A 24,762-nucleotide genomic window follows, 5' to 3' on the forward strand; every position below is an offset into this window, starting at 1 on the left:
AAACGGACCACCAAGATCCACAGCTCAAATGAGGAAATTCTTTGCTCCAAGAAAATCACAAAGAATTTGACAGGGAAAAGAATCACGGTACATTGCGTCCTCAACAGCAATCCACAGCACATTGCTCATCTTCACAAGCAAAAGAAACAAAAGAATGTTGCTTTGATCCATGGCACTGATGCCAACCCCATCGGCATCAGCCCCTGCACATTTCCTGCCTCTCCTGCGCGACCTCGCCGGCGGCCACGGAGGAGGCCCTGGGAGTATTCGTCACCGAGTAGAACATGACGTCGCTCACGCTCCTCCGCGCCGAGACCACCATCCCCGGCTGCAGCAGCTGGGACCGCTTGCAGTGCGCGATGGCGCCCTGGATGGCGCCCTCCTCCGACCCGGCGCTGCTGCTCCGCTTCAGCACCGGCGTCGCCGCCGCCGCCGCTGGCGGCCGGAAGAAGAACCCGTTCGCGTTGCCGCAGGACGGCGTCGATGAAGATGACGAGGACGACGAAGAGCACAGCGGCGAAGTCCCCGGCGCCTTGGTCGCCACCAGCCGCACCCGCCGGATGATGCCGGAGAAGGACTTGCGGTGGTGGCACACCTCCTCCTGATCCAGGACACTGCCCCTCGCGCTGACGCTGCCGATGCCATTGCCATTGGCAGTGCCGTCGACGACGATGTCGCTCGGCGTCGGCCTGGCCAGGAAGAAGGACCTGATGTACTCCTTCGACGCCCACCGTTTCACCACCTTGAGCTTCTTGGCCCAAGACGGCCTCTTGGCAGCGCACGCCTTGCCGGCCGCGGCGGCGTCTCCCCCATCCGCCGCCGCATCCGACTCCGCTTCCCTCTTATCGACCCCTTGCAGCGCCTGCACCGGCTGCTGCTCCTGGAGCAGCCTCTGCACGAGCTGCAGCCGCGGCGGCAGGTGGAGCGGCAGCAGGTTGCCCTTGTAGAATAGCTCGTCCGCCGGGGACGCGAACGCCGGCTCCCTGTGCTTGGCGCCGCCGGCTGCGGTGCTCTGGAACTCGAAGCGTGGCGAGGAGGGCGGCATCGGCGTGGTGGCCGGGGTGAGGTCCATGTCGATGTAGTCGTCCTGGATCACCATTGTGGGCGGCCTCGCCATTGCTGCTGGAATGGCAGTGCCAGCTTTGGAGCTTGGAGTTTGGGAGGGAGGAGAGGGGGATTTGGAATTTTGGAGGGATGAAGAGGTGTGGTAGATGAGTCTTCACTCTTCAGAGACAGGAAGATGGGAGATGGTTTATAGGGTTTTGGGCAGCTGTGTGCTTGTGCAGTGTGTGTTGTTGGGCAGGGGAATGGAGATATGGCAACAAGCCAGTGCAAATGCAGGGTGGTTAGTTATACGGTGATCTTGCATGAGAGGAGTGTGTGGTGTGAGGGGCTCTTTTTCTGTCTCTCTTGCAAGTTATACTGAAACAGAAGTGGCTGATTTATTAAAAAAAACAGAAGTTGCTGTGATGATGATGAATCAGCCAGTCAGGATCATGTTGCTTTTGCCTGGCTCATTTTGGGTTGGCATGGGCGTGTTTAGTTCGCTAAAATTTTTAGGTTGGCTACTGTAGTACTTTCGTTTTTATTTGGTAATTAGTGTCCAATCATAGACTATTTAGGCTCAAAAAATTCATCTCGGCATTTACAGCTAAACTGTGCAATTGGTTATTTTTTAAAAATTACATTTAATGCTCCATGCATGTGTCTAAAAATTTAATGTGACGGAGAATCTTGAAAATTTTTAGAAACTAAGAGCAACTCCAACCCACCTCCTACTTTTTGCCCCCTATTCCATCTATATGAGAGTCTCTCATCCTATTTCTCTCTCATATTTGACAATGGTCTCCAACAGCTCTCTCAAAGAATGAGATTCTCATTCTGTTCCTAGAAATAGGAGGGAAGGCCAACAGATTTGAGGAACTCTCAAATTAAGAAATGAGATAGGAGTTTGGTTGGAGATGTTTTTTTTTCCTTTCTCCTAAATGTAGAGTAGGAGGTCAAATAGGATGTGGGTTGGAGTTGCTCTAAACATGGCCTTAGTAATTAGTATTGGGTTTTGGTTTGGCGAATTGGCCCCTCATCTTTTCTCCTTTGATGGACTGTGTTGCTGTTAGGAGGCAAAAGCGTGACACGAGACCAACTGCCTCTTATTATGCGTTCTTTATATATCCAACTAATCTTGGTTCTTCTTTATTGGATGGAAATTAGCTTATGCACAAACAACTCTCTCATTACTCCAGTACCAGTACCACATGCATGTGCAGTATGCATTATCAGAGTAATCTTCTGGTGATGGCAGTAAAACTGTGAATTGTTCCTTCTGGCAAGTCATGCCCGTCAAACTTTGTCGCCGCGATAACACGGCATTCGATTCAAATCAATGCGATGCCGGCCTTTGTTCCTGACTGAACCGCGCCCATGCTAGCAAGGAAAGGAGGAGCAGGAGGCTTGCAGCAAGCAAAAGCAAGGAGTGTGGCGTGGCTCAGCGTCCCAGGACGGCAGGACGCAAAGGCAGGCGGTCAAAAAAGACTCCAACGGTTAAAGATGCAGCAGGGCAATTAGTGTTAAGGCGGTACTGGTAAACATGCTGCATTATCAGTTACTAGTAACTAACAATAAGCTTTCTCAGGGCCTGCCAAACCAAATCATCACCATGTTTGATGTTTTCTGTCACACAAACATGCAGCAATGCAAAAGCAATGGTGGCCACCAACCGGAGAGAGAGATGGGCTTTGCCTTGCCCACTTGTTTCTTATCTTTATCCCTTACCTTGGACTGATGTTACAGTGGGGTTAAAGTTAAACATGCTTTTATCTCACTACTCTACTGTTGGGGGTGCACAGGGTGGGTGCTTATTAAAAAGTGGCAGTAGGCATATTCATTCCAGTCACAAGAGGGCAGTTAAACTTTGTTTGACCAGCCTTTGGCCTTGCTCCCGTGTCTGGTCCAGTTCCAGTCCAAAAGGCAACCCTTGCCTAGCCCTAGATATCTGTGCTGGGTACCTGCACCCTGCAGGAGCAGGACAAGGAGTGTGTGACTCACTCCCACACACTGCAAGAACCACTTGTTTACTAGTCTGAGCCCATAATTTTTTGGATTAACAAACCCATTGTTTAAGCTGGAATAGTTAGCATCTATTACTAGTTAAGAGGGAGAGAGCACTAGTCCTCCTAGTACTGTTAACATATTAATAATATCCTGGATTAGTATCTACTACTTTATTTGTAAGTGAAGACTGTCAGGGAGTGAGCTTAGTATGATAATGAGTTAGCCCATAAGATTGAGATTGCAATAGGATTCGAGATCCATGCCAACGCAGGCAATGGTGTTGTTTTTTTTTCTTCTTTCAAACCAGCAACTGTTTTATTATTCTTTTTCTTTGAAGCAAGCAATTGTTTTATGCTTAGCAGGTAGCAGGCTGTGGCTTCGGAGCCAAACAAGATATCTCGAACACTTTTGCTGCCTTCCTTTCATTTCAAGCAAAAGAAAGAGATCAGTTTATATGCTGCAGTGCCCAAATAAAACAAAATAGCATAATGGTTTTCCCACTTGTCCTAGGTTGTAATTTGATTCGATATCAACCTCAGTACTTGCTACGAACGCGTACAGTTTAGGCTTTCTTGCTTTCGGAAAAGGAGTGCAGTTTGGAGTTTTAGACCGCGCCAGAACCCTCGTATTCACTTTCTTTCATGTTATCAGATCAGGTGTGTCCAGCACACTATGCTGATCTAGAAGCAGTCAACTGTCAAAGTACTAGCTGAAGAAATAAGTTAGTTACGGACAGTACGTAGCACATTTTCCCCCGTTTCGTCTCTTTTAAAAATGTGATGATTTCTAATATGTGGACTGGTCTTTTGAAAGGAACATTCAGAATCTGCAGCAACTTATTAGCTGTTTACATTTGGTTACATGGGGGGAAAACGTATTTATGTTATCTAGTTCAAATACATGGTGGTGCTCTATGTTGTTCGAGTTCACGACCATATGTTGTAACGGAAATTGATGGCTTAAGTTATGCTTAAAAATAGAAGAACAATGGACACTTTGTCATAATATTTTTTTTTTTGAGTTCTTCGAATGCATGCGCAAGGATTTGGATCCTGACAAGTGAAGCAGGGCAACCGCAGACTTCATCACCACACCAAATGTGCTTCTAAAGTCAGGCATCCTTTTCTTCTACTCTCTCAGTTGTAAATAAGTGTTGTTGTTTTTTACACTGACACGGCCTCCAGTATGTTCTCTATCTGAGCTCTTTTACAATGATTGTTTAAGTACTTTTACTTTGAACTTTTTTCTAGCCGTTGATCTATAAAAAATATTTATAAAAATTAAATTAAATTAGTATTCAGTCCTATTTTTTGATATTTGGTCTCACATTTTAGAAGTACCAAATACTTTATCCTAAATACTTCTAGGTACTTCCTACCTTCACTACTGTAGGATTTTATTAGATGGTCGGCTCCTATTTTTTCAATCATTATAAAATTTCTCTATCTTTAAATATTGTAAAAGAGTTCTATATTATATAAAATTCGTAGTGAATCCAATAATGTTGATACCATGTTGTCAATTCTAACATAGTTTTATATGCTAGTGGTCCAAAAATAAAAGATTTGACTTATTAGGACAAACCTATACGATCGGATGAAGTGTCAAATATAGCAAAAATGTACTTTTGTGAAAACTACATTTCGAGACAAGTTCTGTTTTCATCAATTTAATATATCCAAAGTATTCATGCTAATGGAGTGGGGCTTGACGGGTTTTTTGGGTGGGTTTTAATACGGGTATTATTGGATGTGTGGAAACGGCTGACACTATGAAACGGGTTGGGGCGGGGTTGGGTTGACGATACAGACGGATTGGGGCGCTATGGTAGTAGATCGGCGCGTAAGTCGCATATCATTTTTCCGTCGTGACTTCGGATTGGAACGGGTTATGGCATTTAGGGGGGTCGGGCGGGTGGTAGTTAGGGCTCTTGAAATATAGGTAGGGGCGGATTTGAGGCGGGTTCAACCCCATTAGCAGGCGTAATCTAAAGTCACGACTAGAACAATAATAATCTATGGCAACCAAGATCGAAATGGTTAACTTTAGACAGTTTAAGACACCACTTATATGTGAAAGTGGGACCTAGGTAAGATAATGCTGAGAGCGGATCAGCAGGTGGACGCAATCATCTTCTGACTGACCAAGGCTGGTTGCTGCTGCTACCACCAGCAGAGTACATACAGTGGAGAAAGGAAGATGTGGTGCAGGACTGGAGGTGGTCGCCAGCGACTAGTTATCTATCGCCTGACCGCCACTTCAATCAAAAAAGAAAACGACTGACCTGGCCTCTACAGGCATAGGAGTCGAATTCATTGAGCAGTGAGCAGAAGCAGAACAGAGCGCCTTGCGGCCTTGGGTGAGGGGTGAAAATATTTTGATGAGAGAGAAACAATGCTTTGACCACTAATTAGGGGTATTAAATAAAATCTAATTACCTCCACGACTATGGTACTGTAGCAGTTGCTCTAACTAATGAAGCTTTTGACCGCACGATTAGAGGATGATTGAGCGCGGTCACTGTAGCATCACTGTAGCCAATCATGATGAAACTTGGCTCATTAGATTCGTCTCGAAAATTTACACCCATTCCTAAAAAATTTTTGCAAATAGACTTCATTTAGTACTCCATGCGGAAATTCGTTGTTTTGTGAAATCTTGACAAGACCTGTAACAAAACACGGCCTTGGCATTGGTCCCATCCCTTTATCGTCCTCCGTCCGATCTCTCCTCTCTTTTTCTTTTCTTCTCTTTTTTTCTTTTATTAAAGGATCCGCCCTATTTCTTCAGACTTCAAGAGTACACCATGTTTCGCTGTAAAAAAAAATCCTCGTATACCATGAGGCTGTTCGACTTATCTAGGCTTGGATTGTCTCAGCTTGCCTCGGCTTATTTCCTCTTACAAAATACTATTCACTCTATCACTCCTACACTATTCATACGGTCAGCTAGCGCATGTCTCGTCCTCCCGCGCTGCACGTTACAACCACGGATGCGAAGAGGGCCTTGTTTCTTGTGTTGGGATGAATTAGGCCCGCGACATGGGTTGGGCCGAAATCCGGGAGTGCTCTCCTAGTGGGCTTTTGCGGTGGCGGATCTGTCATCTCTATCCAGCCTCAGAGACTTCAGACTCCATGGAAAAGGGGACCACACCACCGGAGCATGGGCTCCCCGCTCCCGGATTGCGTCCGATGCCGTCCAGCCCAGCAGCAACCAAGGGCCAAGGCCGGAGCATACGGGTACCAACAACCATCTGATTCTGAGGCCGTAGCTGGCTGTGCGTGCGTGAGCTGTCGTCCAAGTAGACCTCACCGAACCCAACCAACCAACCGGCCCCTGCCCAACTTGCTCGACCGGGGCACATGCCCGCCCCTCTGGACCTCACCTGAAGAGGAATAACGCCGTCGGCCAGCGGTTGGGGATCCTGCTGCCGGTCACCGATCTGTGCATGTTCGTGGCATCCTTTTTCGTTTCTTGCAGTTGCAACTTTGCAAGGATCAGGTACTGAAAATCCTTTCCCTGCACCTAGACTATGGGGGAAGATAGAGAGAGGTGTCAAGATAACAACCAGGGCGAGTGTGCTTTGTTTGTTAATCGGCAGCACTGTCACCGTCAGACTAATTTACTAATGTAACAATAGTATGAGGAGAGAGGAGAGAAGAGAGAGGAGAGAGAAGTATTATGGAATGTGAAAGAAGTGTTATCATCATGACACTCCACTGACACTGTTCTCAAGTTTCCGATCTTATTAACTGTGTCGATGACGCTCCTTAGCCTAACAACACAGGAGCCCAGGAACTGAGGATGAGTTGATAAATGGAGGTTTGTAGCGGGGCCTACGCGATGGGATGGGACCACACGACCGCCCCATGTCATGTGCGTGCGGTGCTGCTGCTCCGGCGTTTCACATTGCCGGCCCGCGCAGTTTCCCTCCCGTTCACTCCATTTATTTTTGTGAGTAAAATACACTGTGGGTACATGAACTTGTAGTGCTGTGTCAAATTGGTCCATAAACTTAAAAACCGGACATCTAGCCCCTCGAACTTGCGAACCCGTTCACCCCAGGTCCAGTCCGGTTTTGCATGGCTTGCATGGCACTGTGCGCCCGTGATTTGCTACAGTAAACCCGGATTTGCTACAGTTACCGCGGTTTTGTTTTTCCTTTTCTAATTTATTTCGGCTGAATCTTTGAAAAATCATAACTCTTCGATACAACATCGAATGAAGATGATTTTTATATGAAAATTATAGCCCTCGACGAGACCTACAACTTTCTAGTTTTGAGTTTTTTCATTTGATGAAGTTAAGTTGCCCAAAAAATTTATACAAAAGTACAGCACCATAATAATCACGTACTTCTGCTTGTCGCACTAGAAAATTAATATATTTTTCTGTTTGTTGTCAAATGAAGACACTTGTATACTAAAATTTTAGTACTCTAAAAGATATAGATTCTTAGAGTTTTAAGTTTTTATATTTGAAGTTGTTAAAATATCGATAAAACAATATAAAGCAGCATATTAAGTACGCAAAAGACGTTGAGGCTTTATACTATTTTATCAACATCTTAACAATTTTAAATGTAAAAACTCAAAACTACAAGAATCTAGATCGTTAAAAGTGTTAAAATTTTAGTATACAAAGTGTCTTCATTTGACAACAAACAGAAAAATATATTAATTTTCTAGTACGACAAGCAGAAGTACGTGATTATTATGGTGCTGTACTTTTGTATAATTTTTTTGGGCAACTTAACTTCATCAAATAAAAAAACTCAAAACTAGAAAGTTGTAGATCTCGTCGAGGGCTACAATTTTTATATAAAAATCATCTTCATCTGATGTTGTATCGAAGAGTTATGATTTTTCATAGATTCAGCCGAAATAAATTAGAAAAGAAAAAACAAAACGCGGTAACTGTAGCAAATCCGGGTTTACTGTAGCAAATCGCGGGCGTACAGTGCCATGCAAGCCATGCAAAACCGGACTGGACCTGGGGTGAACGGGTTCGCAAGTTCGAGGGGCTAGATGTCCGGTTTCTAAGTTTATGGACCTATTTGACACAGCACTACAAGTTCATGTACCCACAGTGCATTTTACTCTATTTTTGTGAATGTGAAACGACCAATGGCATACATATCAGTTCAGAACCCTAGCCGCAGACTGCGCCATGGGTCGTCTTTTGCAGTGGTGGTGGTTGCTTTGGATCGCAGAATCTTAGTTTTTGGAGCATTAAATAAAGTCTAATCACATTGGAGATCTCTAGAGCTACTTTGAGAGATGATTTTAACGAGATATATTAATTCATGATTAGTGGATAGTTACTGTAGCATCACTGTAACAAATCATGACTTGATTACCGTCATTAGATTCGTCGCGAAAAGTTACACTCATCTATAAAAAAATTCGCAAATAGATTTTATTTAATGTATCATGCATGTAAAATTCCTTGTTCCAAAAATTTGTATGCCTGGAACCAAACAGGACCCTATAAGCGCGTTGGGTGTGGGTCGTCTTTTGCAGAACTGGCGCGTCTGCTCCGTCTCCTGATGATGGCAATTTTCTTTTGTTTTTGGATATGGGGTGTGTTTAGTTCCCACAAAATTTCCAAACTTTCCATCACATCTCCTATCACATCAAAACATTAAATATAACAAATAATTCATGCATGGAGTATTAAATGTAGTTAAATAAAAAAATTAATTGCATAGTTTTGATGTACGTTGCGAGACGAATCTTTTGAGCCTAGTTAGGTCATGATAGGACAATATTTAACACAAACACACGAAACGTGCTACAGTGCGCTACAGTATTTTTTATAGCGCTACAGTGTTTTTCGGTAGAACTAAACACAGCCACGATGGTTTTTTTGAAACGAACCCAAGGAATCGGGACTTGTTTAGTTGGCTTCAATCCGTCACATCGAAATTTTGAATATATGCATGAAGTATTAAATATAGCTAAATAAAATAATTAATTACATAGTTTATTTGTAATTTGCGAGACAAATCTTTTAAGCCTAGTTAACCCATAATCAGATAATAATTATCAAATACAAATGAAAGTGCTACGATACTTTGTACCCAAAAATTTAAGCAACTAAACAATGTCTCGATGATGATGATGAGAAGTGAACAGAAGACAGCAGCGCATGAGCAGTGCTGTGGGCTGTGGCGCTGCGCTGCCGCTCCAGCTCCACCGCCACTGCTTGTGGTGCTCCACCAACCAGCTGGTTTGTGTTGGCGCCCAGCCCTGCACTGCCAATCTGCATGCTGTGCTCTGCTGGACCCACCTGTCATTATCCTCCTCCTCCTCTAGTTCTCCGCTGTGACCGACTGTTCACTGTTCTACTGTTCTACTGTTCTACGTACTACTACGCCTGCTCATTCTTTAAAAAAAAAGAAAGAAAAGAAGAAAATCCAGCACGGGGATAAAAAGGAAAATGACAGGGCGCTTTCGTTTCGGGGGGGACGTGGCACACAGCTCCAGCCGAATCTATCGGCTACACACCACACGCCAAACCCAATTGGCCCGGCTGGCCGCCCCCCATGCTCTGGATGGATCACATCGCTTTGCACTTGCACCGCGCGGTGTGCCCATGCACCCCATTAGACCAATCTTAGGCCCTGTTTAGAGCCGGTTGGGCTGATCAAATAAATAGTGTTCGGCTGGTAGAATGAATAGTATTATTTGAGAGGGAATAAGTCGAGACAAGCCGAGATTTAGTCAGCCGAACAGCCTCTTAGTTCTAAAAAATTTTGTTACAGTACCCATCACATCGAATCTTTGAATACATGCATGAAACATGTAGTTGAAAAAATAACTAATTACATAGTTTAACTGTAAATGACGAGACAAATCTTTTAAGCCTAATTAGTTCATGATCAGATATTAATTGCTAAATAACAACGAAAGTGCTACAGTGCCAAAATCTCAAAAAAAAATCATGAACTAAACAACCTCAGTGGAAGTGCTAACGGAGTGTCATGGACATTAAATTTGTCAATATGTACCAATAGTATGAGAAGAGAGAGGAGAGAGGAATGCCATGAAATATGAGAGGAGGGTCATCACCATGACACTACACTGATATAGTTCTTAAGTTTTCAATTTTGATAACTATATCGATAACAATTCTGAAACTGACCTCATGCTTCTTCGTCACGGCTCGTCCAGACTGACACAGACTTACCCCTGCTCGAAATGGCATTGTTACATACGACGACGACGACGTTGCCAAAAATCAAAGCCTCCTTTCCTTTATAGAGTAAGTTCGGCAGTTCGGCATTGAGTTTTGAGGGTTAAACCTCACGTTTTAGGTTAGGTGTCTGTAGATGGTCCGACCGCCATGTTAACAATAGGTTGGTTTTAAGGATTTGGTCAAGGCTAACATGCATGTCGTTCCCCCCACAAAAATCAGGCATCAATGATGGAGAGCCGTGGGACCACTGTGCCATGTGCCCTCGTCTTCTTCCTTGGCCGGGGAGAGTTTTCAGGATTTTTTTTTTGTTTCCTCTTTTTTCTTTGTGTTTCCTTGTCCACCCTACTAATTGCATGCTCAACTGTCCTCCACCGAACTAACTGCATCATAAGGTCGATCATAGTAATATTAAATTTGCTGACATAGTAAAAGAGAAATAAAAAATTACCATGACACTCATCCGCCTCTGTTACCTAATTCATACACTTTCATTGAGAGTGGTCTAATATCATTCTCAGTGAAAATTTCATATGCATTAAATATACTGTCATATCAACATTTTTTATTATGTGGCAGTGTATTAATAAAGAAGCATGTGAAATGATTTTCATGAGGATAAAACCCTTTGCACATAACTAGACAACTTGTGTCTTTCATGTAACCTAGAAAACAACAATAGGTGAAATTATGTACTGAGGGGAGGTGTCGGTACCTCTAGACTAGGGTACCCCCTATTACTGTGTCAAGACTCGCGTAGTTATCCGTAACTACGCCCTAAGGGGCTGAGCACCAGACCAACGGTTCCGGACCCGCTTCCCACTCGGGGACGGGTCCGGTGTCACCATGTGTCCTAGAGGTGTTGCTGTGTCTAGGTGAGAACCTCGTAGTTATCCTTGACTACGCGCTGACGGCCTGAGCAACCAGGCCCTCGCGGTCCGAGGCCCTTCTCACCCGGTGCCCCGGACCCGTCCTTTGCTAGGGAATGGTACGGTGACGCCACGTGTTCCGGAGAAGGAAATGCTCAGCCAAAACAGCCGGGTGCCCCGGACCCCCATATACTATCCAGACCCCTCAGCGGGGAGGGAACAGATACCCCGCTTGGGGGGTCCGGAGCCGCCACATTTTCGCAGGCGCAGGCACGCGCGCGGCTGCGAGGCTTCCTCGGGAAGACTCGCCCACCTACCGCATTCAATACGGGAGGCGTTAAGTGTGCTCTGCCACAGCAAAGCCCGAGGTGACTTTTGACAGGCTGTACTGTTGATCGCGCGTTACCGAGGCGCACAGTGCAGCCGCTGGCGCCACCCACGCCACGCGCGTCAGTCTGCAACGCCAGTTAGACACGACAGCTCGGCGACGGAGTATCATAACGCCTACGCGGTAGATCCAACAGTCTACGCCGCAACCTACACCGCCTCAACGGGCACCTCGCCGATGGGACAGGTGAAGACCCCCCTCGGTCAGAGAGTCTACAGGGCGATGAAGTGTATTTGGCAAGAGATTCACGAAGCACTGTTAATGTCTTTTTCGTGGTATACTATACATCCTCGTTGGCCCCACCTGTCGGGGGTCCAACACCTGTGTACGCGCCTCCCTTGCGCTATAAAAGGGGGACGCCCGTTAGAGAAGAAAAGGAAGTCCAAGAAAAGACTTGGAGGCAGAGGATAGACTCATCCACAGACACAAGAGCAATACAACTCTCAGTGGACGTAGGGTATTACGCTCCGGTGGTCCGAACCACTCTAAATCCTCGAGTGTTCTTGTGTTCTTGCTTCATGAGAAGATCTGAGTAATCGCTTGCACTTCTCCGAGTAACCACCCTCCGGGATTAGGCGGGTGCACTACGCCATCCGGCTGTGGCCATTTTTCTAGAGCCACGACAGGAGGTATTTCATTTTAGTTTCAATTATTTTTAAATGATGTATCACTTTAAATAATCATGTTCCTAAATCTTTCACTGAGAATGGCCTAAGAAGACCTCTTCACACAAAACTATACTACTATCTGTACTAGTATTGCGTACAAATGGCATATCATTTCTACCTTTGTGATAAGGAAGAGAGATATTTTTTGGGCGTGGCGAAAGCGACGCTAAGAAAACAAGAATGGCATTATTGTATAATCTTTTTTAAAAAAAACGTCACAGCATCAGTAAATAGAAAATTATCTCATGGATGACAAGATGCGTAATAACCTCACGTCAAGTGACAAGATATATACCGACTTGGCATTGCTTCAGTTGTGGTTAACAATCAATTCCAGGAAAACTAGAAACTCACCGCAATCCACATGCACATGTTCTAAACATGAATCTCAACTACTCTAGATAAACTGACACTGTTTAATCATGGCTTACTAGAGATCATGCTTAGAGTGGGGAATAGCTGGCCAAAACCATAACAAGCTTCGGAGAGCGTGAAGCTGGGCTCTAATCACGGCGCAAATGCCTCCAAAAAATATTGCTCCTAATTGCCTACTAGATGAGAGAACAAATGGGTTGAACTAATCAAGGTTTACACACCCAAGAAACAAATTTTGTTAGTACTTGGCACCTCATCTATACAAGACAAGGAAACTATGGAAGCCCATGTTACCCTGTTCCAACTAACGAAAACGGCCGTACCTACTACTATTTAAAACAACGCTGGCAATTAAAAATGCAGGGAAAAAGACAGATGAACATTGAGTAATTTCTTCATTCATTTTGATTGGATTATTGTTGCATATTTCTATTTGAAAATTTGTTTCTCAACGTTGACGAAAAGCAGGTTTGAACAACGAGGTTGTGAGCAAACTTTGAATGTCTGATCTTTTTCAGAGCGTCCGTGCTTCCGTGTCCACTAACCACGTAATGTTCTCTCATATAAAATAAAGTTGCTAGAAACTTTGAAAAAATATGCTATACCTCTCTGACCAGCCACCCAATGAGGAAAAAGATAAATGGAAAACAGTGAGACGTGTGCAGCACTAGTTGGATGCGTGGATAAAGAAGCGTATGTGTGCCACATGAACTGATTTTTCGATAGAAGTTATCAACACATTTAATTTACCAATATTTTTTTAGAACTAGACAAAAGCACTGCCGATGCATTTAAGAAGGAAGCAAGGCATTCTAACAATAAAAACATTTATAAAAGAAGATTTTCTAATAACGAAACTATTTTGGCAAAAGAAGGATTTTAACGGAGGAAAACTCAACAGAGAGAGTTCTTTTTTCTTCGGAAGAAATCAAACGCCACAATCACTTCTAACTTCTTGGGAACGGGGAGGCGGTATGACTCACTTCCCGAGGTTTGCGGAAAATGTCGAGGGCGCGTTTAGTTCCCAAATTAAAAAATTTTAGTTGTCAAATAAGCAGTTTGACCAGATGTCGGGAGGACTTTTCGGACACTAATTAAAAAACTAATTTCAGAAGTCACCTGAAAACCGCGAGACGAATTTTTTGAAGTCTTTGACCGCATCATTAGCACAAGTTGGTTACTGTAGCACTTATGACTAATCATGCACTAATTAGGCTCAAAAGATTCATCTCGCCGTGTATATTCAAACTGTGTAATTAGTTTTGTTGTTTAACTATATTTAGTACTCCATACATGTGTCCAAAGGAAAATGCACAAATTTCGAAGTGAAAATTTTTAGGAAATAAAGACGCCCTGACCTTGTCGCGGCCAAGTTGTAGCATTATTGTATCATTTCTGGTAAGTTGCAATACTTTGAGTGTTCAATTTCACTTCATTTTTGTTAATTCAGTGGTTTTATCATTCGAGCTTAATTGTTCTCTGAACTGCATCACATTCAGTTTTTTTAACAAGTATCAGCCATCACATCATTGCGATATAAAGCCTGCGAGATCGTTTTATTCTATCACAAAAATATACCATATTAAAAATTTGGCATTGCTCTCGGCAGGAAAAATTTGCTTTGTACATCTGCATCAAAATGTATCCATGCATTTGGGTTCAGGTCTGTTTGGTACTTGAACATAGGGGTAAAGATCAGGGCCTTTTGCTTTTGCTATTTGGATACAATAGCTAAAGTTTAATAAGGGGTGTACAAAAGACTCTGTTTGCCTCTAATTAATATCGGGAGTGTAGAGACTACTCCCTCCACCCCAAAATATAAATTATATTTGGATTCAAAATTTGTTTATAAATATAAAACATTTCGTGTTAAGAGTGAATCCAACCATTTTAATTGTGCATCATTTTTTGATCTTTTCTAACATATCCTAAGAGCTAAAATTAGCCTGTCACATAAGATATTTGGATGCCAATTAGAAGGATTGTACAGCAAAAAAGCGAATCAAATAGGTCCACAGGGGACACGATGATTTGTTTAGGAGTTATTAGGTCAGTCTCGACCCAAAAAACCACTAGTAGTTTCTATACTTGGCATGTCATATAGACACTATTTATAGAAACTATACCTCCAATGGATAGTTTCTTCAAAATAAATTGTTATCCAATCATATATCTTCTTTCTCCTATTTCTCTCCAATCCTCTCTTTTTTGTCTTGGTTTGCATGTAGACATGGTTTCTTGCACGAGATATGATTTCTTCATATTTTATCTTCTCTCCTCATTAACTTCGCTGCCACATCAGCTTTTTGTTTATATGACAATATATTTAATGCTATGGAAATCAGCTGAGTTGGAGGGTTGGGACTGCTCTTAGTAGGGCATAATTAAATAGAGCCCTCATTTTGCGTTAGCCTAATTACGCGGCGGTGGAACTAACGGTAAAATAAAACAGGGCCCAAGCTTAAGCTAGTACTCCAGTACAAAACTCCTGCTCGCTCGCTCGCTTTCTCTCTCCCTCTCTTCTCCTCCCGGCCTCCCCTCCCTTTCTCTCTCTCCCCAGCCGCCAACTTTTCTGGCGCCGCATCGTCGGCGATCTCACCGCCGGCCTCGACACGCAACGAGCCGGGGCCTCCTCGCACCACCACATTCTTGTCTTCACGAGAGGCGTGGGGAGCCGTGCTTCCGCTTGCCCGCCACCATCTCGGCGCTGGCGTGCTGGCGTGAACCGGAGATCCGCCCGGGGCCGGATCCGTTCTCCTCCTGCTGGTGAGTGCACCTAGCTTGCTTGGGCCGGTCGATTTGATCTAGAAGCTCTCTTATTGTTGGGGGCATTTGCTTTGCCGTGGCTATCGTCTGTGAGAAATAAAATCCAAATCTTTCTTCCTCTCGGGTCGGTTAGCTAGCTACGGATCTATTTGCTGCGAGGTGCGTTAATAGTGAAAAATTATTGCTTTGTTGTTCGATTAGTTTCGTCTTCTTCAGTGGGCACTGCACAAAGTCGATCTGCGGGTGCCGTTCGTTGCCCAAAATTTTGGGATTCAGTTCGTTTCCCAATTTTTTTTTTCTGAAGGATCTATGCCTCCAATTGATGAGCATGTTTTTGTTCTTGCTTAGTAGCTTACGGCTGTATCAAAATAATTTTTTTTTCTGAGATGGCCTTACAGTTTTGCATGCCATCTGAACATTGTGAACATACTTTTTACTCAGGTCAACATCATGATGGCTCCATCAGGGAGGAAGAGGCCGCAAGCTGCAACAACCTTCATCCTGCTATTCATCTTGTCATCCTTTTGCATTTGCAAAGCGCAATTCAAGCCTGCGGACAGCTACCTTGTTGACTGTGGGTCCTCCAAGAGCACCACCGTTGGCCAGATGACCTTCGCCTCTGATGGTGCATCTCCGGTGAAGGTGTCCACCTCCCAGGAGATCCTGGCTGGCACTTCTGCAAATGGGGTGGCCTCTTTTGACAACTCTGCGCTGTATCAGACTGCCCGCATCTTCACCAGCCCATCATCCTACACTTTCCCTATCCAGAAGCAGGGCCGGCACTTCGTCCGGCTCTACTTCTTCCCCTTCACCTATCAGAGCTATGATCTTTCACTCGCCAAATTCACTGTGTCGACCCAAGATGTGCTCCTGCTAAATGACTTCCAGCAGCCAGACAAAACTGCACCCTTGTTCAAGGAGTACTCTTTGAACATCACCCGTGACACACTCGTGATTTCCTTCAAGCCGTCGAATGGAATTGCATTCATCAATGCAATTGAGGTGGTCTCTGTCCCAGATGATCTCATCGTCGATGCTGCCCAAATGGTCAACCCTGTGCAGCAGTACAGTGGTTTGTCTACACAGCCGCTAGAGACGGTTTATCGGGTCAACATGGGTGGTCCGAAGGTCACTCCTGACAACGATACCCTCTCGAGGACCTGGGTGACCGATAAAAAATACTTGTTGAACCCAACCGTGACCAAACAGGTTGTTGGCAATGTCAACTATAAGAAGGGTGGAGCAACTCAGCTGACAGCCCCTGATATTGTCTATGGTACAGCTGCAGAATTGGCAGCATCAAATACGTCCAATGCTCTTTTCAACATGACATGGCAGTTTGATGTGGATGCTGGCTTCAGTTATTTGATAAGGTTTCACTTCTGTGATATTGTCAGTAAGGCACTTAACCAGCTCTACTTCAATGCATATGTTGGAGGTTTCTCTGCGCAAAATAATCTCGATCTCTCAGTAATGTCTGATAATCAGTTGGCTACAGCTATCTATATAGATGTGGTTCTTTCATCGAATGATGCATCCAGTAAACTTAGTATCAGTATTGGCCCATCAACCTTGAACAATGTATTGCCCGATGGGATTCTGAATGGGCTTGAGGTTATGAAGATAAGTACTGGAGGTTCTGCTTTCACTGTTGGGTCTGGCGGTGGAAACAAAAATTTGGGTGTGGTTCTTGGTGCAGTCCTTGGAGCTGTTGGACTGTTGATACTCGTTGTTGTTCTGATACTTTTTTGCCGGAAGAAAAAGACATTGGAAAAGCAGCATTCAAAGACTTGGATGCCTTTCTCTATCAATGGGCTCACCTCTCTCAGTACAGGAAGTAGAACATCTTATGGTACTACTCTTACATCAGGGCTGAATGGAAGCTATGGATACCGCTTTGCCTTCAGTGTGCTCCAAGAAGCAACTAACAATTTCGATGAGAACTGGGTCATTGGAGTTGGAGGCTTTGGGAAGGTCTACAAGGGAGTGCTGAGGGATGAGACCAAGGTTGCAGTGAAGCGTGGAAATCCGAAGTCTCAACAAGGTCTCAACGAGTTCCGTACAGAGATTGAGCTCCTGTCACGGCTGCGCCACCGCCATCTGGTGTCTCTGATTGGGTACTGTGATGAAAGGAATGAGATGATCTTGGTCTATGAATATATGGAGAAAGGCACTCTCAAGAGCCATCTCTATGGCTCTGATAACCCCTCGCTAAATTGGAAGCAGCGGCTGGAGGTTTGCATTGGAGCAGCAAGGGGACTGCACTATCTTCACACAGGTTCTGCAAAGGCCATTATCCATCGTGATGTCAAGTCTGCAAACATCTTGCTTGATGAGAATCTCCTTGCAAAGGTTGCTGACTTTGGGCTATCAAAGACAGGGCCTGAGTTGGACCAAACTCATGTCAGCACTGCAGTGAAGGGCAGCTTTGGGTATCTTGATCCTGAATATTTCCGGAGGCAGCAACTGACTGAGAAGTCAGATGTCTACTCCTTTGGTGTTGTTTTGCTTGAGGTCCTTTGTGCAAGGCCTGTGATTGACCCTACACTTCCGAGGGAGATGGTGAACTTGGCCGAATGGGGAATGAAGTGGCAGAAGAGAGGAGAGCTGCATCAAATCGTTGATCAGAGGATCTCAGGCACAATCAGGCCAGACTCTCTAAGGAAGTTTGGTGAAACCGTGGAGAAGTGCCTGGCAGACTATGGTGTGGAGCGGCCGTCGATGGGAGACGTCCTCTGGAACCTGGAATACGTTCTACAGCTTCAGGATGCGGATTCCACGGTCTCAGACGTGAACAGCATGAACCGCATTGTGGAACTCCCGTCACAGGTTCAGAATGTCGGCGCCCTTGAGAGTATCAGTGTGACAATGGCGGAAGCTGGAGCTTCAAATGAGCCTGATCATGACCTATCCGACGTGTCTATGAGCAGGGTCTTCTCTCAGCTAATCAAAGCCGAAGGAAGGTAAAGGTGCATCAGCATGAGATGTAGCTCTGTAATTGTACTGAAGTACAGAGGAAACCTTCAAAGTTCTCTTGTTGAAGCTTAATTGAGAGATCATCTTTAATTGTACTTTTTTCTTTCTTTTTGTGCTCTGTAATTGTACTGAATTGCAGTCATGATTTTTTTTTACAGTTCTAGCTACTGTGAGCCTGCCTGGCTACATCTTTAGTAGATAGCATGTCTCATTTTCTTACTGGCGAAGTGCTGGATTTGTGAAACTTAATGCTGCAAGAATGCAAGCACCCCAGCTTAACATTCGCATTTTCTATGTGCTGCTGAGCTGCTCTTCATCTCTTGCTATCTATGTATGCTGTTACCACATCTTTATGTCCGGACATTTCAAACGCTTTGGATTATCGTCGATCCTACTATGATCCTCAACAGTCCGGTTCGCAATTTTTCACATTGACGTCAGTCCCAAACACGAATTGACATCTCAAATCCAACGACACAAATTGTGTGCTGCCAGTTTCAAAACCAAAACACAAATTTTGTTTGCCCCTTGGAATGAATCTGAATTCTCAGACAACATACGAATTGTATTAGAAATAGCTACCTCTCTATGCCACAAGGCACACAATTAGGTATAATATATATATAACCTGCTTCATATATTGCAGCCATGAACTGAGAATTAGCATCTTCACTCGATACTACATATTTCACAGGATAATAGGTTACCAACCACTACAAAACAAGAACAGGGGAGCTAATTTGTTGCTGTTAAGCATTAGGAGAAAAGGTGAGCAAGAAACAGCAGGAAACCAAAAAAGGGTACTTGCTTCAGAATTCCTGCATTTTCTATGTATTAAGTTTGGTGTTTAACGAACATCCTTTAGGATCATCTTTACATGATCAATCGGTTGGTTCGGTAATTGAGAATTGAACCGATGTTAGCGTTACTCGCCCTTCTGCTTCCTCGACCGCCTCTTGGGGCCTGAAGAGCTTGTACACCTGCCCACAAACTTCAGAACCTCGTCGATGAGCACCACTGGTAGCGCAACCAGCAGAACCAGCAGCCACTCATTCAAACTCAGGGGTACGATACCAAACACTGTAGCGAGGAACGGCACATAGAGGATCAAGAAATGGAGCCCAAACGACACCGACATCGCAACGAGAAGCCATGGGTTCACCCAAGGAGGCATAGTGAGCAGACTGCTGTCTTCAGAGAGAGCATTGAGCGAGTTGAACATCTCAATCGCCACTAGGACAGACAGAGAGAGTGTTGTCGCTTTCACTTTTCCTGCCTGGAAGTACTCGCACGGGTTATCAAAGGTGAAAGTTCTGGTTCCAGCAGTGAAAGGAGTAACTGTGAAGTTGTCCCAAGTAGAGCACTGGCCCCAGTTTGAAAGCTGTGAGTAACTGACAAGAGTGTGACCATCTCCAGTGAGGTCAATGCCCATGAAAGATCCATGTGTGTACCATATGACAAAGATGCCAACAGTTGCAATTCCCACATAGAGGCCAATTATCTGCAGGCAAGGTACAAATCATGAGATTATCTCAAAAGATGAAATCCAAAAAAGGACCAAATATATTCAAAGGATTATTACAAGACCAGAGAGATCATTTACCAAGTAGCGGAACAAAATCCAGGGAGTGATCAGTGAATCATCACTTCTCCTAGGTGGCTTCTTCATGATGTCCTTGTCAGGTGGATTGAAGCCTAAAGCAGTTGCAGGGGGGCCATCGGTAACAAGATTGACCCATAGAAGTTGAACAGGTATCAATCCCTCAGGAATACCCATGGCAGAAGTTAGGAAAATGGATGCAACTTCACCAATGTTTGAGGAAATCATGTATCTGCAGCAGCCAAGGAAGGCAGTCAGAATCGTCAGTAAGGATACATATTACATGCACCGTTGCTGATCCAAACCCAACAAAAGAGTGCAAAAATCTACTGACGTGCATGCATTTGCAATCATAATAGTTGTGCTCAGGGGTTAGTGTTATTAAGTGGCTGAATAAATTGATATTGATTTTCCAACCTGCCAAACTAGCAACTCAACCGACTAGTCATTACTGACGCGAACCCAATGTATGCATGAAAACAAAACACTAACAACAACCATAAATAATCAAAACAAGCTCTACAAACCTTATGAAAGCTTTCATGTTGTTATAAATTGATCTTCCTTCACCAACTGCAGCAACTATAGTACTAAAATTGTCATCAGCCAACACCATGTCAGAGGCCTCTTTGGCAACCTGAAAATATAATATTGTCATTAGAAAAATCAAACATTAGTACGATAAAGTCATACATGTGCAGACATAAATCTTTTCTTGTGGAAATACAAAAACACATAAACATCCCAGGGCAAAATTTGATGTTGTGCGTGGACTATTTCAAGCAGCATCTGGTGGCTAGATGAAAAGATACAAATACATAATGTCTTGTACTACGTAAGAAAAACTCATTTTCCACGTAGATCATTCTCTGTTGGCCCACTACCCACCCCTTTCAATAAAAGCAGTTATTGGAAATAATAGAACAAGCCAAAATGAAACTAAAAAGTGATTTTCAGAAAATTTCAGGTAGAAAAATTAAGCACTAACCTCAGTTCCTGTAATGCCCATAGCAACACCAATATCAGCCAGTTTTAGCGCAGGGGCATCATTGACTCCATCTCCAGTCATGGCGACAACTTCACCATCTTCTTTCAACAATCTCACAATCTCTTGTTTGTGCCTTGGCTCTGCCCTAGAGAACAGAAGGCCGCCTTTCCTCCTTAGCAGTGACTTCTTGTCCTCAAGTGCCATGAACTCTCTCCCTGTAAGGCTCTTTAAGGTGATATCCTCGTCAGGTGAAAACACGCCAATTTCACGGCATATTGCCTCAGCAGTTTCTTTGTTGTCCCCTGTTATCACCATAACACGGATGCCTGCCGCTCTGCAATCTTCGATAGCATCATAGACCTCTTCCCTGGGAGGGTCCTGGCAAGTTAAAATATCCATGATTTAGAAACGAGTATTTGACACATTGTGCATATATCTAGCCTAATCCAGATTGTGGAGTGAAAAAAAAACAATTTGTTCAAAACAGCTCAAAGCAGCAATAGCATCTTACCCTTAAGCCGACCAGACCAGCAAAAATCAGGTCAGTCTCAATTGCAGCATAATTGGCTGGATCCAGCAAGAGCTTATGAGCAGGATGGTTTTCGCCATCATATGTTGCAAATTCTCCTAAATCCTCCTTGTACGCAAAACCGAGGCAGCGTAGAGCTTTGGTTGACATTTCATGGAGGCTTGCCAAGACAATCTTCTTTGCTTTCTCATCTAATGGCACCACCAACCCATCCTTCAGTTGAATGTGGCTACTCCGCTCAAGCAAAGTTTCAACAGCTCCCTGCCATGAATAAAGGATAAAATGTCAAACACTCTGAATACCAATCCAGCAAACACATGATCCAACAAAACTACATTTAGAGAAGTTGCAAACTTGTACATGAAAATCTTTGGATATAAATGGATGTGTGCCAAAAGTCAGTAACTAGAAATAGGGGAATCAGCACCTTCACAAGTAGCGCATTGTTTCCTGAACTGGTCCTAACAATCACACCCATTGATTTCCTCATGCGGTCAAACTCGAGGGTACCAATCCTTTTGGCGACATTGTTCCACCATTTGCAGCAGCCTGTCAGCAAACAACATTGCAATCCACTTGTGTGAGACTCTTTGTGTGTTAGCGCATATTAGGAAGGAAATAGAAGGTAAATCAGGTGCAACAGCATGTATTTATTTATTACCTAATGTATCAGATGGATTCAAGGACAGTCCGTTCTTTCCTCCAGGAAGACCCATTTTCTCAACCAGAACCTACGTGAAACAAAAAAAAAAAGTTAGCATGAGTGCTAAATAATACATTGTTCCCAACGGCAATCTTGTCCTGTTTGGCATTGGACCAACACATGTGTGAGCAGTTGTCAGTTATCACTGTACATTTGTAACTGATGAATTATACAATATACTAAGGATTCAGAAACCATAACAATAGCAGAATGTGAACAGTGTGTAAGTTTAGCAATCCTCACCTTTAAAGCAGCCTCGGTCGGCATTCCAGTGGCAACATACTGATGCGACGAATGAGCTACACTGGCATCATTGCACACAGCTGCTACCTTTGCAATGGTCTCAAGGTTCACATCGATGCTCCCAGCAGGCCAATTGTGAATTTTCCCATCCTGGGGATCGTATGTCGTCCCTTCCACCTTGAAGCTCCTAACTTCCCCTGAAGAATCACCGATCGCCACAAGTTTTGCCACTGACATCTGGTTTGTGGTCAGTGTTCCAGTCTTGTCGGAGCAAATCACGGTGGTGCAGCCCAGGGTCTCCACACTGGGCAGCTTCCTCACCAGTGCATTCTTGGCGGCCATCTTCCTCGTTCCGAGTGCAAGGCACGTGGTGATCACAGCAGGCAGGCCCTCGGGTATGGCGGCGACAGCCAGCGCCACGGCGATCTCGAAGTAGTAGGTGCACTTCTCGAAGGAGAAGCGTATGTTCCTCGGCACCCATCCGTCGAGCTCAAATGTCAGGAAGTACTTGACATTGATGAGCCAGACGAGGGCGCAGATGAGCCCGATGATCTTGGTGAGCGCCTCGCCGAACTCGTTGAGCTTCTTCTTGAGCGGGGTGTCGTCGTCCTCCTGCGACGCCTCATGGATCTGCTTGTGGATCTTGCCGATCTCCGTGGACATCCCGGTGTGCACGACGATGCAGAGTGCGCTGCCGTTGACGACGGTGGTGCCGGCGAACACCATGCACTCCTTGGCCTGGATGTCGGCGTCCTCGACGGGCACGGCGTGCGAGGTCTTGTTGACGGATGCGGTCTCGCCGGTGAGCGAGCCCTGCTCGACGCGGAGCGTGGATGTGACGAGGCGCACGACGCGCATGTCGGCGGGCACCTTGTCCCCGACGCGGAGCTGGACGACGTCCCCGGGGACGAGGTCCCTCGCGGGGAGCGCGGGGAGCCACTCCCCGCCGCGGAGCACGGCGGCGTGGTCGGACTGGATCTCCCGCAGCGCCTCGAGCGCCTTCTCGGCGTTGGTCTCCTGCCAGATTCCGACGGCGGCGTTGACGACGAGGATGATGAAGATGACGAGCGGCTCGACGAAGGCGGAGAGCGTGACCTCCCCTGCCGAGGAGAAGAGCGCGAGGATGAACGAGACGGCGGCGGCGGCGAGCAGGATGCGGACGAGCGTGTCCTCGAACTGTTGCGCGAGGAGCTGCAGCAGCGACGGGCCCGGGTGCTCGGCGAGCTCGTTGGGCCCGTGCGCGCGCAGCCGCGCCGCGGCGTCCGCCGACGAGAGCCCCCGCGACGCCGAGACCCCGAGCCGCGCCTCGCAGTCCGCGACGGAGCGCGCCCACGCCGGGAAGCCGTCGGCGTCGGGGACCGGCGGCGCCGCCTCGCCCATGGTCGCGCCCTTGTTCTTCTTCTTCAGCGGGGCGCGATCTCCGGCCGCGGAACCTGTAGGCGGCGCGGCTCCGGCGGCGGGGTTAGCTTTTAAGGAGTCGGGAGTACCGGCGGCGGCCGCGAAAGCCGCGTCGAGGAGATCCTTTTTTTCTGTTGCCGCGAGTCGGCGTGCGGGGGCCGGAGTGCGGACACCCAACCAACGAACCAGGCCGCAATGCCTCGGGTCCCGGGGACACGGACGGTCACGGATCGATCGATCGAGCACGCGGGGCCGCGGAATTCCCGGAGTCCCGGCGCCTGCACGGAACCGTCCCGGCGCGGCGGCGGCGGCGGAAGGACGACGGGCGGAGGAGGTTGTTGGGCGGGCCCCGTTCGTCCGGCCGGCCGGCCAACTGGTGGTAGTGGTGGTGGTGGGGAGGAGGTGGGAACCGCACGCGCCGCTCGGTCGCCCGCTGCCTCCTTCGGCTGGTGGAGTCTCGGAGGAGGAGGCACACGGCTGGGGGGGTTCAAATGGGATGCGGAGGGCTGCGGAACGAAGGTGGCACGAAGCTTCCTCCCTGCCTGCGCCGCGGGCGCGGCCACTCCCAAGTCCCAACCGCCTGCCGCTGACGCCCAGCGGCCGCAGGCAGCCAGGCAAGCACCCAAGCAGCAGCAGACCTACGACTTTGGCCGCAGGCAGCCAGGCAAGCACCCAAGCAGCAGCAGTACTAAATCGAGTCTATTTGCAAATTTTTTTTAGAGATGAGTGTAATTTTTCGAGACGAATTTAATGACGATAATTAATTAATGATTTGCTACAGTGATGCTACAGTACCATCCTCTAATCGCGCAGTCAAAGGCCTTATTAGATTCGTCTCGCGATTTACGCGAGGGTTGTGAAGGTGATTTTGTAATTAGATTTTATTTAATACTCTAAATTAGTTGTCAAAGATGAAAAAAAATTACATGAAATTCCAACCAAACATGGCCTATATAGCTTTTGCTATAATAAAATATTTGATATACTTCCGAAGGGATTTCGCATATTTTA

The 24,762-nt window shown here is 45.8% G+C and overlaps 3 protein-coding genes across 3 annotated transcripts; 1 reads left to right on the forward strand and 2 right to left on the reverse strand.

Moving 5' to 3' along the window:
- Positions 1-1,396, reverse strand: LOC120664063 (probable membrane-associated kinase regulator 3). The gene has a single exon (XM_039943062.1). It carries the CDS (start codon positions 1,115-1,117, stop codon positions 197-199), a length of 921 nt encoding a protein of 306 aa, XP_039798996.1. The 5' UTR covers positions 1,118-1,396; the 3' UTR covers positions 1-196.
- Positions 1,397-15,029: 13,633 nt separating this feature from the next.
- LOC120664066 (receptor-like protein kinase HERK 1) lies at positions 15,030-18,584 on the forward strand. Its single transcript, XM_039943065.1, has 2 exons — positions 15,030-15,314; positions 15,756-18,584. The coding sequence occupies exon 2, from the start codon at positions 15,765-15,767 to the stop codon at positions 18,279-18,281; it is 2,517 nt and encodes an 838-aa protein (XP_039798999.1). The 5' UTR covers positions 15,030-15,314; positions 15,756-15,764; the 3' UTR covers positions 18,282-18,584.
- Positions 18,585-18,901: 317 nt separating this feature from the next.
- Positions 18,902-24,359, reverse strand: LOC120664065 (calcium-transporting ATPase 1, endoplasmic reticulum-type-like). The gene is made up of 8 exons (XM_039943064.1): positions 22,354-24,359; positions 22,069-22,138; positions 21,835-21,956; positions 21,390-21,668; positions 20,879-21,256; positions 20,418-20,527; positions 19,894-20,122; positions 18,902-19,791 (listed from the first exon to the last, which is right to left on the reverse strand). Exons 1-8 carry the CDS (start codon positions 23,731-23,733, stop codon positions 19,216-19,218), a joined length of 3,144 nt encoding a protein of 1,047 aa, XP_039798998.1. The 5' UTR covers positions 23,734-24,359; the 3' UTR covers positions 18,902-19,215.
- Between the last annotated feature and the right edge of the window lie 403 nt (positions 24,360-24,762).

Source organism: Panicum virgatum, chromosome 3N, assembly GCF_016808335.1.
Source record: "Panicum virgatum strain AP13 chromosome 3N, P.virgatum_v5, whole genome shotgun sequence".
Lineage (NCBI taxonomy): Eukaryota > Viridiplantae > Streptophyta > Magnoliopsida > Poales > Poaceae > Panicum > Panicum virgatum.

What these genes read in the sequence shown, in the direction of transcription:
- LOC120664063 (XM_039943062.1), bottom strand. Translation starts at nt 1,117, where the DNA reads ATGGCGAGGCCGCCCACAATGGTGATCCAGGACGACTACATCGACATG.
- LOC120664066 (XM_039943065.1), top strand. Translation starts at nt 15,765, where the DNA reads ATGATGGCTCCATCAGGGAGGAAGAGGCCGCAAGCTGCAACAACCTTC.
- LOC120664065 (XM_039943064.1), bottom strand. Translation starts at nt 23,733, where the DNA reads ATGGGCGAGGCGGCGCCGCCGGTCCCCGACGCCGACGGCTTCCCGGCG. An exon ending in GAATCCATCTGATACATTAG is followed by an intron (nt 21,957 to 22,068) that starts GTAATAAATAAA and finishes GTTTGCTGACAG; the next exon opens with GCTGCTGCAAATGGTGGAAC. An exon ending in AACATGAAAGCTTTCATAAG is followed by an intron (nt 20,123 to 20,417) that starts GTTTGTAGAGCT and finishes TGGCTGCTGCAG; the next exon opens with ATACATGATTTCCTCAAACA.